Source organism: Acipenser ruthenus, chromosome 5 (genome assembly GCF_902713425.1).
Source record: "Acipenser ruthenus chromosome 5, fAciRut3.2 maternal haplotype, whole genome shotgun sequence".
Taxonomy (NCBI): Eukaryota; Metazoa; Chordata; class Actinopteri; order Acipenseriformes; family Acipenseridae; genus Acipenser; species Acipenser ruthenus.
Genome location: NC_081193.1, coordinates 11,522,797 through 11,537,512, shown reverse-complemented (window position 1 = coordinate 11,537,512; position 14,716 = coordinate 11,522,797). Strand labels below are relative to the sequence as shown.

Sequence of the window (14,716 nt, the reverse complement as noted above, 5' to 3'; positions counted from 1 at the left end):
GAAGAGGGCCAACCCTAGCACCGCCGCTGGTCCTGGCTCCCCTCCTGCAGTCGCCTCCCGAGGGTCTGCTGCCACCGTCGCCTCCTGAGGGACCGCTGCCGCCCTGTCGTGCATTGCCCGGGGATGCCAGTTCGCCATCGCCCGGGGATGCCAGTTCGCCATCGCCCGGGGATGCCAGCCTCGCACCGCCCGGGGATGCCACGCCTGCTCCAGTCAGGGATGCTACGCCTGGATCGCCTGGAGCTGCCTTTTGCTCCGCACAGGGTACAGGGTACGAGGGAGAAGTGGAGCTCCCGCTGCCGTCTCCATGGCCAGGGGCTCCCCTCCCGAGTTCGCCGCCCGAGGGTCCGCTGCTGCTGCCGTCGCCTCCCGAGGGTCCGCTGCTGCTGCCGTCGCCTCCCGAGGGTCCGCTGCTGCTGCCGTCGCCTCCCGAGGGTCTGCTGCTGCTGCCGTCGCCTGGGGTCGTCGAGGATCCTGCTTCGCCTGTGGTCGTCGAGGGTCCTGCTTCGCCTGGGGTCGCCAGGCGCTCTGCTTTGCCTGGGGTCTCCGGGGATCCTGCTTTGCCTGGGGTCGCTACACTGTGGCCGGAGCCCCATGAAGGGGAGCTGCCAGCCATGAAGAAAGGGGGGGAGGTCAGGAGACCAGATCCCCCAGCCGCACTTTCGTGGCAGGAAACACTGTGGCCAGAGCCCCACGGAGAGGAGCTACCGGCCACGAAGAAGGGGGGGGGAGGTCAGGAGACCAGCTCCCCCCGCAGCAGTTTCGCTACCGGAAATTGGGTGGCCGGAGCCCCCCGGAGGGGAACTGCCGGCCATGAAGAAGGTGGGGGAGGTCAGGAGACCAGCTCCCCCAGCCGCACTTTCGCGGCAAGTGAGTGTGTGGCGGGAGCCCCGGAAGAGGGAGCTGCCAGCCACGAAGATGGGGATGGAGGACATTCCACCATGGCCACCCCCAGAAACAACTTGCTTCCCCCTTTTCCGGGACTTTGAGACTGAGGGGGGAGGTGGCCGTTGGGGCCAAGTGTGCGTTGCACAAGGGGGGGATATGTAACAGGGTGCGGTGCCCTGTACATTGTTTTGTTTATTTATTTTTAGATCGGGGTCTCCCCCTCCGCCCCTGTGCAGTGTATTTTGTATTTGTTTTGTATTATGATTTATTTATTGTAATTTGTGATGGCGTACCGCCGTGTTATTGTTTTGTTTATTTTTAAAACATGTTCCTGGCAGAGGCGAGATTGGTGCTTGTCCTCTGCCAGGAGTAATGGAAAAACTCGTGCAGAAGGTGGCCATCTCCCGAATTAAGTGATTCATTTTGTTGCTAATCGGGAGATGGTCACCTGAATATAAAAAGCCTGCGGCTCTCCAGCTCGTGGTGGGTGTTTTAGGAGCGGAGAGAGCGAGAGTGGAGAGAACTGAGAGAAAGAAACTTAAAAATTAAACATAGGAACAGTGAAGGCAATCTGCCCAGCCTGACCTGTGTTTTATATATTTTGTGTTCGAGATTTGTTTTTGTTTACCCTTTTATTTTGCTCTGTGAGCATGTGTTCTTTTTGTTAAAATATTTTATTTATTTTTGCTGACTAAAAACGCCACCTTAAACTGCAGTACTTGCCTGGGTGTCAGTGTTTTCCCGTCCCTGCTTCTGCCGTGACGTCACCGCTCAGTCAACCTGTCACAGGAAGAAACAAGTGTTTTTATGATTCTGTTAATGGAATGTTATGCTGCTGGTCCCACATGGCACTGAAAAGTCACACTGTTTAAGGGTGTAAACTCAGCAGCCCTATATTTAGTATAGCTTTTTATAAATCACTTTTACACTCGGGTGACAATGTGTTGTGTGCAAGTTCCAGTCTGGTCTGTAACACCCATCAGCATGTATATGTGTATGCTTTACCGTTTTCATTAAAGTGTATCTAGTATTTCAGATAAGTTGTCATGTCAGTCACTTGATTGCAATGGCTTCTGAACATTTGGTTGGGCAGGCAGCCAAGATGCAGGATTTTTTATTTTATTTCCTTTTAAAGGGTAGTCAACTCTTGTAATTAAGTTGCAAAAACATCCATAGGTAACTTCCACCTGCCAAGAGAACTCTAACTGGGCCTGAAACTGCTTTCCAATAGCATGCAAGTTGTTTCTGTACATTCATAAATACGCAGATAAGTTACAGATGCGAGTTAAGACACACGCAAGAGAAAATGTGTTACTTTTGTTTTAAATTAAATAATTTTGTTTGTGTAGTTTTGTATGTACGTATACCTGTTTACACACTAGTTTCTTTTGAAATTTTTATTTATTAGTTTTTCATTTTTTGCTTTTTATGTGGCAAGTTAGAAAATAAACCCTTTTATGTTTTAATTGTTCATTTAAATAGTGTTTCAGCTGTGCAGATGTTTGATATGACGTGCTTGAATAAAACTTTTGAGTTGTATCCAATAGTTTGTCTTTCATTTTAATATTGATGTTGTTTAAAATGTAACAGCTGATGGTAGTTTTAGGTATGAGTATAACCACGGCAGTTTGAGTGTTAAGGGATGTAGACAAATGTGAATCAACTTCTTTCCTACTACTAAAACAGTTGAACATGGGTCCTTTTAAGCAGTTCTTAAAGTTTTCTTCATAGGGCCTACTGTAATGTCTCGAGTCTATTCCAACCCTGAGGTTCATTGCTATAGTGGATACTTCTAGTCATCAAGAATGAATCATTTTTTTTCTTTCTCTTTTTTTCTATTATAGGGAATACAGAATCCAAGTGACTTCCAACTCCAAGAACGAGCATGGAATGTTGTTTGTCCATTAGTCATCAAACTGAAGAGGTTCTATGAATTCTCGTTAAGACTGGGTAAGCTTGAATCAGCATAAAATACAGGAAGGTTAAGGACTTTGCAACAGATTAAGAAAACGCTTTTGTTAATTTTATTTGAATTAAAGAATGTTCTACCTATGTCTGGCTGATTAAATGGAAGTCAACTCCATATAACCTATTCTAATATTCTATAATTTAATAAATGTCAGAAATGCGTCTGTTGACATGGTCAGTGTATTCAGTGTTTTCAATGTGCCCATCACACAGAGAAGGCCTTGCAGAGTCTCTTGGAGTCCCTGACATGTCCAACCTACACTCCAACCCAGCACTTGGAAAGAGAACAAGCCCTGGCCAAGCAGTTTGCAGAGATTCTCCACTTTACACTGCGATTTGATGAGCTCAAGGTTAATATTATTATTATTATTATTATTATTATTATTATTATTATTATTATTATTATTATTATTAATATTATTATTATTTTGTGATGACTTTAGCGTGCTTGTGGAGTGTCATGTCACATATGGCACAGGCAGCCTATGAAGAGGATGTGAGTGGTGCAGTGTACAAAGTGAATGTCCAGACAGTACTCACGATGAAAAACGTCTGTATTTAATAAACAATAAATAATAAATAAGTCGCCCCTATACCAACAATGGTATAGGGGAAGCAAATATGGCAGGTTGCAGTCCCAAACAAAATACACTCCCAAACCACAATCCTTCGTGCACGTAACTGTGCTCTTTAAATCCACGGAAAAGTGGTCTGGGAGTGGTGCTTATGTCTGTGCTGTGCTTGTGCAGTGAAGATAGTGCTCAGGGTTTAGTGCTGGCTCTGGCGGCAACTCTTGGGTTTCGCCCTCCTCCTCTGTAACACACAAACAAATATGTAACCACAACAACAATACTCCGGCCATGTTTACGTTTTCAGCGCAAGGCCAGGTACTGACGTAGCTGATTCCCCTTTGTACCACAAAACTCCTTCCTGTAATCAACCTGTCGCCATGGTTTTTTCAATCGCTGTCTGCCCCGTAGCTGATTGCAAGGGAGTCCTCCCATGTATGTCTAGCTACGCGCTCCCCCTAATATGGTCACCTTCCGGTTTCTGCCTACCATCGAGGCTGCCCATCTAGGAGGAATCGTACCACTAACCTTAGACAGCGACCTTTCTGGTCGGGAGGGAGATTTACAGCTTGAATTCCTTCGCTGTCTGTCGCACAGCCTCTGTTCACACTGGCTTTCAAATGTGTCCCGTCTTCTACATTTGAAAAGCTATGGCTGGAAATTACGTCTTTCAGCACATCACTTTAAGTTGTAGTAAGATGGGTATTCAGTTTGAATCTGCTAAGCTACCTCGCCTCTTATTATTGTTTCACAAAATACTCGAAAGTATTTCTATCCATTCCTAAAGTGAAATATTCCTCTTTTTTGGTTTTCACAGATGAGAAATCCAGCCATTCAAAATGACTTCAGTTATTACAGACGAACAATAAGTCGCAACAGGATAAACAACATGAACGTAAGTTTTTAAATATGTTCAAAATAGAGCAATGTTATTTATTGCCATTCAGTTCCACAATCATAATGAGATTGGGTTTTGTTTTCACAGATAGAAATTGAAAGCGAAGTGAACAATGAAATGGCCAACAGAATGTCCCTGTTCTATGCTGAAGCCACACCAATGCTAAAGACTCTCAGCAATGCCACAACAAATTTTGTGTTTGAGGTAATTCCCACTTCCATGTGCTTCTTTTCAACATTTGTTAAAAGTTAAAGAAAAAATATAAAAATAAACCTATTTTTTTTTTTTTTTTTTTTTAGAACAAAACATTGCCTTTGGAGAACACAACAGATTGCTTGAGTACTATGGCCAGTGTCTGTAAAGTTATGTTGGAAACACCGTAAGTATTAAGTCCAAGACTTTAATAGATAGCTATAATATGCAACACATTCACTTGAACGCTGACAGTAATTACCCGAGTATTCTAAATGAGCTCCAGCCGGGGCAAAAAACTGTTAAAACCACTCCCTCACTATTAGCAACATGGTTTTATATTTCACTGTAAGTCGTCTGTAACATGTTGGGGCAGTCTGGAAGTACCAGATTAATGGTTACACTTCAAACCACAATACTTGAGTACGGAACTATGAGCTACTTTGTCCCCTAAATCTTTGGGTCTGTTTTTTGTTGTCCCATTATATTATTATACAGTGCAATGTGTAAACTATGCCCTACCACCTCTATACTGTTCATTTTATATATATATATATATATATATATATATATATATATATATATATATATATATATATATATATATATATATATATAAAGAATATAAGAAAGGTAAAAAACGATTGTTCGTAGCTTATTGATCCCAGTATCTCATCAAGCAGCTTCTTGAAGGATCCCAGGGTGTCAGCTTCAACAACATTACTGGGGAGTTGGTTCCAGACTCCCGCAATCCTCTGTGTAAAAAAAAAGTGCATCCTATTTTCTGTTCTGAATGCCCCTTTATCTAATTTCCATTTGTGACCCCTGGTCCTTGTTTCTTTTTTCCCCTGGCTCGACATTGTCAATACATTTTAGAATTTTGAATGCTGAATCAGATCACTGCGTAGTCTTCTTTATTCAAGACTTAATAGATTCAATTCTTTTAGCCTGTCTGCATGTGACATGCCTTTTAAATCAAAATTAATTCTGGTCGCTTTTCTTTGTAGCGAGGTGACTAGAACTGAACACAGTATTCTAGATGAGGTCTTACTAATACATTGTAAAGTTTTAACATTACTTCCCTTGATTTAAATTAAACACTTTTCACTATATATCCGAGAATCTTGTTGGCCTTTTTATAGCTTGAACCTGAGCCGAGGACACCCTGGCCTACCTAAGAACTCATACCCCCCCTACCCCCCTGGCGCTTGGCCAGTTGCGTGGGGATCACCCGTCTATGGTCGGCAATAGAAAGAAAGTAGGAGGCAAATATAATAGGATGGAGCTCTGGCTTCTGCAGACTCCGACCTTGATGCAACTATGGAACCAGCCAAAAAGAAAAGGAAAACAAACTTCCACAAAGACGAAATTGACCTGTTAGTGAGGTGGAAAAAAAATCAGGAAATATTATTCAACACTTTGCATGGTCAAAAAACATTGAGAAACAAAACATAGAAAGAAATAACTAACAAAATAAATTCACTGGGACCAGTATCCTGGACCCTGGTGCAAGACTGAAGTAACAAAAAAAAAAAAAAAAAAAAAGCGCGGAGTGCTGCAGCACAACCTAAAGAAAACCTTCTGAAAATAAATACATCAACAGCAAAATCTGAATTGGTCAAAAAGGTGTTTTTTTTTTTTGTTTTTTTTTCTTCAACAAAACATATTCTAACAGGACAATAATCAATCCAGACATTTTAATAAAGCAATTATGTAGCAAGATTAATCAATTTAATTAATATATTATATTAATCGATTTAGTTAATATTGGAACATATTAATATATTCAAATTAGTCACAACGTATTAATCACAACATCAACTGGATTTTTAAATTAATGTTATCAAGTACAAAACTTAGTATGAAAACGTTTATATACAAATGTATTCGTTACAACTCATAAGTGAAAACTTAATTCTTTGGACACACTTAACAAATTAATATCCCAAAAGTAAGTTAATTTAAGAATATTACAGAAAACCTTTGTTTGAGTCTATGTATGTCTTAGTTGTGTAAGGTACAGTACGTACAGTAGGCTACTCAAGTAAATACTTTTCAGTGTATTTCAGTTGTCTATGCTCTACATAATTAATTACTGATAAGAAAAGATTGCAGTTTGTGCTTAATTAAAGAACTGCAATGATTTGTTTCTGTGCTTCCCTTCATTAATAAAGCACCTTAACATATAAAAGAAACCAAAACAAAATGTAGTTTTTTGTTTTGTTTTATATTTTAAGGTGCTTTATTTTAAAGTAACTAAAAGCCTAGAAATGTTTAAACAGGAACTGTTCCCTACCTTGTCGTGTTCTACTACTGCGCTTAATTATAACTATTTCCTGTACCATTACCTTTTTTGTAATTGCGCTGATTTGAAATCATTCTCATCCATTCATCGTACTTACTACAGGCTCACTCGTATAAGCAAATATTTGTAATATAAGTTTAACTGCTCTTAGTCAAACCTGCTCTTGAATGTAATTACTTATTGTATTCTCTATTTTCTGCTGTTTTAATTTGATATTTTGCACTGATTTTATTGTACTTTGCAACTGCTCTTATATGTAATGTGATATTCTGAAATGTGATACTTTACACTGTGATATTTTATAATGCGATACTTTGTATTGTGATATTTTGTAACAATTGTAAGTCGCCCTGGATAAGGGCGTCTGCTAAGAAATACATAATATATACAAACAGCTAGTTGAATCTATGCCAATGAGAGGCATGTGTAAAATAAGAGACACAAACCGAAGTCGTAAATCAGGAAAAAATTATAATATATCAAGGGTAAGCGCGAAACTTCGATATTATAATTAGGGCTTCTGATTTTCTGTTTTTACCACTAAAAAACGATAAAACACCCACGATATATAAAAAAAATAAATTAAATCAGTGGATAGCCAATAAACACCGGAAACCACCAGAAAAAACTGGAAATGGTTAATCAATTCACGTTGACGTCACCCCTTTCCCATTAAAAATAAAAACTACTACAAATAAAAAAAATACGTTTCCCAGCACAGCTGGGCAATGTCCTGCTTTCCTGACTTGTATCTATTATTGATTTGTTCTGAATACTTTAAACCCACCCAAACTACTGAGTGACAGCACACTCCTACATTTCTATTGGAGACGATAAAAACGAGATTACAATCAGGAAAGGAGGCTTGATATCAGGATTTAAAGATGTATTACAGTTGAGATACAGAGGATTTAAAACAGAATTGCAAATTGTGGCTATATGAAAAAAAAAAAAACCCAGAAGAATGTGCCCGTGACCATAATGATTTTGTTGTGGAAGACAGCAAAGAAAATTATAATGAGATTCGTATATTTGCATATGAAAGCAGTTTGAAATGAACCGTTTTTACCAAAACTACCACAGCAGGGATGAAACTAAGTCACGGAAGTGAAAATGACTTTACTATATCGCGGGTAGGTCTACAAAGACACAGAAACCTACAAAAAGTCAAGATATGAAAGAAAACGTTAGGTTACTTACCGTAACCCTGGTTCCCTGAAAGAGAAGACGACCACCAAAAGATTACGTATGGGTATGCATGCCTATTGGTAGGTATTTTCTGAGCTCTCTATACCAGAGCTGCCGATAGGCCCCTTCCTGGGGTGAGGGCGACCGATGCGACTTTGCTGGTTGGTGGTCGTCTTCTCTTTCAGGGAACCAGAGTTATGGTAAGTAACCTAACATTCTCTTTCAATTCGAAGATGACCACCAAAACATTACGTATGGGGAAATGTATACCAGAGCCGTCATGAGGGAGAAGGAACGGCAGCTTACAAGGGACGCGTCAGAACCGCTTAACCCAAGGTTAGCGGTGCGAGTGTGCAACCTCAAGAACCCTTGTGCCTGTTGAAGGCAAAGAAGGATCTACCACATTCAAGCGGTAGAACCTGGAGAACGTATGTGGCGTAGCCCAGCTAGCCGTCCTACATATATCGGACAGTGAGGCCCCTCTGAAGAGAGCCCAAGATGGGGGGTTAAGCCAGTACTGCCATACGCCATAGAGACTGTATCTATTGGGACAGTCATTGTTTTGAGAGGGGCAGTCCAAAGGTCCGTAAACCATGACAAACAAAGAGCTGGTCAGAATGACGCAGAGCTCTTGTTCTATCCACGTTACATCTCAGCGCCCGCACTGAGCAGAGGATGTTCAAGCTCCTATCCTGGAGGTGGATGGAAAGACTCCAGTTCCACAGATTAGTTCATGTGGAAGACTGTGATCACCTTAGGGAGGAAAACAGGGTTTGTTTGTTTATTTAGCGGACACCTTTATCCAAGGCAACTTACAGAGACTAGGGTGTGTGAACTATACATCAGCTGCAGAGTCACTTACAACTACGTCTCACCCGAAAGACGGAGTACAAGGAGGTTAAGTGACTTGCTCAGGGTCACACTATGAGTCAGTGGCTGAGGGGGGATTTGAACCGAGGACCTCCTGGTTACAAGCCCTTTTCTTTAACCACACAGTGACACCCTGTTGCCATCGTCCCAAATCCGCATACAGGAGCTGTGCGCAGACAGCGTCTGTAGCTCATTGACCCGCTTTACAGTGGTGATAGCCAAGAGGAAGGCTGTCATCATAGACAGATGCTTCAACTATGGGGTGTATGGGCTCAAATGGGGCCTTCGTGAGAGTCTCCAGTACAGTATCAAGGCTCCATTCTGGGAGAACGACCCTCCTGGGAGGGCGTAACCGCCAAGCGCCTTTCAGGAAACGGGTTGCTAAGAAATGCACACCCGGAGATACCGAATCTACAGGGACATGGCATGCAGAGATAGCCGAGGTAGAAGGTGACCTACCAGCATCGAGCAGTTCCTGCATAAACTGCAAGATAACTGGCATGGGGCAAGAATCTGGATCATGACTTCTAGTCAGACACCAATTCTGAAAATACTTCCACTTATAGGCATACAGCGACCTAGTGGAGTCTGCCCTAGCGCTCTGCAAAGTACCCACAACCATGTCTGATAGCCCTAGGGGCCAGACCCATAATTGGAACCTACCCAGTTACAAGACGCACTGGGTACTGTGAGCACCTAGTGCACCAAGTACTGTAATACGGTTGAGCGCTTCGTGCATTGAATTCTACGTGCACCGAGGCACTATGCACATGGGGTGCACAGAGTACTGGGCGCACAGAGTGTCCCTAGTACGGCGTGCATTGAACGCCGTATGCACTGAGTCGTTGTGTGCACTGAGTGCACCAACCACTGTGCGCACCGATTGTACCGAGCACCGTATATATGGTTTTACTACGTGCACACTGCAGTTGTGCCAGCAAGGTATTTTTGTCAACAACAATAACAAATATATATGTTTTTATATATATTTAAACTGCCACACGGCAGCTAGCATAGTCGCTCGACAGCGGTGAAAGGCTGGAAAAAAAACCCAACACTCACTCCTTTAAATCAATACTGCACAGGCAGTCAACTCACGTACCACAGATAGGAAAGCAGCAGCCTGCAACGCAACCGCGCGCAGGTTGCTGAAGAAAGATTGAACGAAAAAGGCTGAATAAGGAGTCACTGATTCCGTGAAAGCGGCAAGCCAGCTTTCAGCCTGAAGGGCAAGGGAACTGCAGCAGACTTGAAGCTCTTTTTCACAACACGCTCAGATACCAACACAGAGGGTCTTACCTTACCATCTTGAGAGGCAAAAAGAGAACATAGCTTCTGTGGTTTGACTATTTAATCCCTCTGTAGGCAGGACAGAGGGCGTCATCCCAGGAAGAGGCCTAGCGGCAGCTCTAGTATAGAGAGCTTAAAAAATACCTATCAATAGGCAGGCATATCCCATACATAATGTTTTGGTGGTCATCTTCGAATGGAAAGGGAACTCAATGACACATAGAGCCCTATGAGTGTAACACATATAATAATGGCATGTTTCACTTTGTTTCCTTAGGGATTACACAAGTAGATTCAACAGTGAAGACACCCAGCTCTTCTGTATGAGGGTCATGGTGGGGGTCATTATCCTGTATGACCATGTGCATCCTGCTGGTGCCTTCACAAAAGCATCGAAAATTGACGTAAGAACAACTTTTGGTTTGTAAAATAGGGTGACCGGGTAAAGTAAGTAAGTATGCCACTTGTGTCCTAGCAGCAGCAGCACTGATCAGATGAATGTACAGCTTTCAGGATTTAATAAGGGAGATCCCATAGGGTGGCTGATATGGCCATAGGGGGTGTCACAAATACATCATAAAGTCGCTATGGTTTAAAGAAGCTGTTAATCCATCTGCTGGCAGTCTCTAAAATGATCCTGGATTAATGGCTCCTTTTACATCTACCTGACCATGTGATTTGTTGACACTACCTTTGGGATTTTGCTTTCCCTATTTCCCTTGTTGTATTCTGCAAATCCTTTTTCACCCTGTACTACACATGTGCTGAGTAGCACAAGGAGTGACATTGACTACAGTATACTGTATACATATATTATTATTATTATTATTATTATTATTATTATTATTATTATTATTATTATTATTATTATTATTATTATTATTTAACAGATGCACACAGTTTATTTGAATGTATACAATCTATTGTGGAACAGTTGTTACATTTGGCTGTAAAATGATTGCCGTGTCTTTTTAAATGTAGCAATATCTTTCATATTGCCCTTATACCTCAGTGGACTGGATGTTACTCACGCATGGCTCTGAAGCATGTTGATGCTTTCTCACTCTCGATCAATGGTTAGCTGTTTGGCAGAACTGTCACGACTCCCTGTAAAAAACACTATGTTGATTACAAAAGTGTACCCAAACCTATAAATTAAAGCTGTTAAAATGTGTATAATTTTACATGTTAAAATGTTATCAGTGAGATTTAAGTAACTATTGATGTTATACAAGTGATTGTGATTTGTATCTTGATGCCATTTTTGTGTTTTGTTTTTAATATGCACATCTCGCCTAAATTCACCTTACAATAGTTATGTCCCCTTTAGACATGTGAATTGACAGACATTTTTAGAAACTGTTTCTATCTTCAGACACATGTAAAAGAAAATACCCTTGACCAAGACAATCTTTCAGGCGACACAATATTGATATTGTGATATTCTTTGCTTGATAGTTGAATGTCTTTCTTACAGATGAAGGGATGCATTAAAGTTCTGAAAGAACAACCTGCAGACAACGTGGAAGGTCTTGTGAATGCCCTCAAGTAGGTTTTGTTCTGTTCTGCCAACTGATGTATACGTTTTACTCTGGAACATGAACACATAATAGGTTAATAAATATGATGGCAAGTAGCTGATACTATATTAACATGGTCAATAGAGTGTATGGGCAGTCAGGACATCACTGACTGTATTGTGACAGCAAGGTGTTTCAATTATCCAGAGAAACAGTACCATTGCTCAATCATTGGCTGTTTTAATTCCTTCAGATCAATTACTTTTGTGACTGTTGTACATACAACATGTATAATATGTGCAATCTTGTATGGTGATGCACATGAAAACCAAGATTCTAAAAATGGTCAAAAAGTCATTTATACTACATCAAATAGATGTTTTCATAATCTGTGAAGATATTATTATTATTATTATTATTATTATTATTATTATTATTATTATTTGCAAGAAATAACTATCATTCATTTATTTTCTTCCAGGTTCACCACAAAGCACCTGAATGATGAGACCACTCCAAAAGCCGTCCGGGCTATGCTCCAGTAAAAATTTCTATAACAAGAGGATCTATGTTGTGACCTCAGAAGATGTATATGTTTACATAATTTAATACAACTTGATGTTCATACTCATGTGTATTTACATAGCCATTGCCTCCCGGTTATTGAAACTTATATAAAAAAGAACCATTATTCTGAATTCAATTGCCAATGCTATTATTTCATAAAGCACAACTTAATTATACCTTACCGCCTTATCAATTGAGACATGCAAAACTGCTTGGCATACAGTATATATTTTTTGTTTGTTTTAGTGTAACCGTTTAATTACAGTTTAAGGGCACTGATCTCCTAGGATTTAGACTTGGGCAGTCCTGCCATGTATGCCTCTGTTCATGGAAGCATGGTAAAGGTAGCACAGGTTTGAAAGGTTTTGTATGTTGGTGTTTTGATGGTAAGTTTGGATGTCTGAATGGTTTCCCTGTGAGAGCAACAGGCTTAAAACTGACATGAAAATATAAGATAATTTTATAACCCACAAAATCTTAACCAAAAGTTCTAGAACTCTCTCTCTCTCTCTCTCTCTCTCTCTCTCTCTCTCTCTCTCTCTCTCTCTCTCTCTCTCTCTCTCTCTCTCTCTCTCTCTCTCTTTGTGAAAGGTTTTACATTGGCAATGTGAAGAGCGGCCTTTTAAATATATATATATATATAAATATATATATATATAATATATATTTTCTTGTGTGATCTATTTTATCTTTGTAGTACCTTTTTTTTAAAATAAACTGCAATCGATGAATTATTTATGTTGTGGTGCTTAAGTAATAGTTCGGACACACACACAGACAAAAAAAACATGCATATTTTCATAAGTGCTAGCTTAAAATGCATTAATGTGTAGCCGATGCTATCGTCAGCAGCCTGAAGTGCCCTAAGCAGTTTGCCCAGGCTTTTACACCAGCACATCAACACATACATTTCTGCAAGAAAAAGCAGTTTCATGGTAAAACAAAACTTCAAAAATAAAATCGACTGCACAATGAACTTAACTAACTTTGTACAAAGACTTCAAATATATGGCTGCATATAAATCTGGAGACGTGACTTGAGAGGAATGCATTTCTTAAATGTTCAGGTGGAAATACTGTAAAAGATTAAGCCCCTAATTATTGCCAATAAATCCTTCCACCAACAAATTGCAAAACAAATTAGATGTCCCTCTTGTTATTGTTTCTAATATTATTAATCAGTAAAATAGCATTCACTTATAGTGTATTAGTGCATTTGGTGGTTAGAGCACACATTTAAATGGGAAATAAAGACTATTTAATTTACTTTGGAACATAGAATTCTTCTGGGAATGATTTGAGCCTGATTATGTTCACTTTATGCATTATGTTTTCTTGCAACATTATTACTGTTGATAGTCTTTGACCAAAGGGGCATTAAAGGTTTGTATTATGTGAGCTGATTTTACTTGTGTACGCAAGAGCGAAAGACTTGTCACATGGTACAGTTAGTAACATCAGTATTAAACATTCGCAAAATTGTGATGAGTGTTTTCAGCAAATGCTTCAAGCATTTTCCTCTTTTAAGCTTCAGGAATTTACATTTTTGTTGAAGTGTTTAAACTGAACAGTTTTCTAGCATATTATATAGAGTGATTGTAAATGCTAAAGTACATCCTTAAAGTTGAATGTTTGATTCAAATATAAAGTTTTGTTAAGATTACCTATATTTAAGAATAAGCCAGTTTTGATAAGCATTACAAGAAAATACAATGCATACTTGAAGCAAAAACTAATGTTCTTCCAATTTCAGTATTCAGTCTTAGATATTTGAGTGATGCCTTTTAAAAGCCTAGTTTGGGGGGGGGGGGGGGGGAATGCTAACTGCTAGCTATAATAAACATTAATAAACATGTTTTTAACTGACGGGATTGTTTTAAATGTGTCTTGTATAGTTTGAAAAAGCTGTTCCTGGCTGCTTTACTGGATTTGCTTTGTATTGTACATTTATATGTATGTGTGAAGTGAAAATAAAAACTGGTACATTTCCTTGATGAAGAATGTGATCTGTTTGGTATGCAGTAATCATTCAGTTGCTACACGTATAAGAAAATCTAACCAGCCAAGCAAAATTTAGCATAGAAGCAACAAAAAAGCCCTGATCAAAGGATGCGAGTGTTGTTGCCTTTTAGGAATCCCTTAATATTAAATATCTCTTGGAAAAGAAACTGGTACAGCACATTCATGAAGCACATCAAGTAAAGTTATACTGAGGAACATGTTAGAATCTGCTATGCTATCACACTATTTGATGGCATGCAAGTACTGTATATTTAGCTGTTTTGCTAAATTTGACATGTTGCCCGACTGGACAAGGGTCTCCTACTCTGCAGGCAGATTTATCCCTGATTGGTGAGCATTATTTTAAGTGTTTTCTCAAGTGTGTTCTACGTAGTTGGGCTAATCCATGGATGTTGCATGTAATTTCCCCTTTTCAGTACAGGTTTCTACTGTACTTCAG

The 14,716-nt window shown here is 39.9% G+C and overlaps 1 protein-coding gene across 14 annotated transcripts in view; it reads left to right on the top strand.

The window, feature by feature from the left end:
* The window catches only part of LOC117402956 (CYFIP-related Rac1 interactor A-like), a 76,129-nt gene extending 61,880 nt beyond the window's left edge, over window positions 1-14,249 (top strand). For all 14 annotated transcript variants that reach the window (XM_059023644.1, XM_034004683.3, XM_034004681.3 and 11 more), the window contains 8 exons: window positions 2,733-2,838; window positions 3,070-3,206; window positions 4,243-4,320; window positions 4,411-4,527; window positions 4,623-4,702; window positions 10,446-10,572; window positions 11,646-11,716; window positions 12,170-14,249. In XM_059023644.1, the coding sequence (XP_058879627.1) occupies window positions 2,733-2,838; window positions 3,070-3,206; window positions 4,243-4,320; window positions 4,411-4,527; window positions 4,623-4,702; window positions 10,446-10,572; window positions 11,646-11,716; window positions 12,170-12,233 (780 nt within the window). In that variant the 3' untranslated portion in view covers window positions 12,234-14,249. The remainder of the gene's footprint in view (window positions 1-2,732; window positions 2,839-3,069; window positions 3,207-4,242; window positions 4,321-4,410; window positions 4,528-4,622; window positions 4,703-10,445; window positions 10,573-11,645; window positions 11,717-12,169) is intronic.
* Window positions 14,250-14,716: the final 467 nt, after the last annotated feature.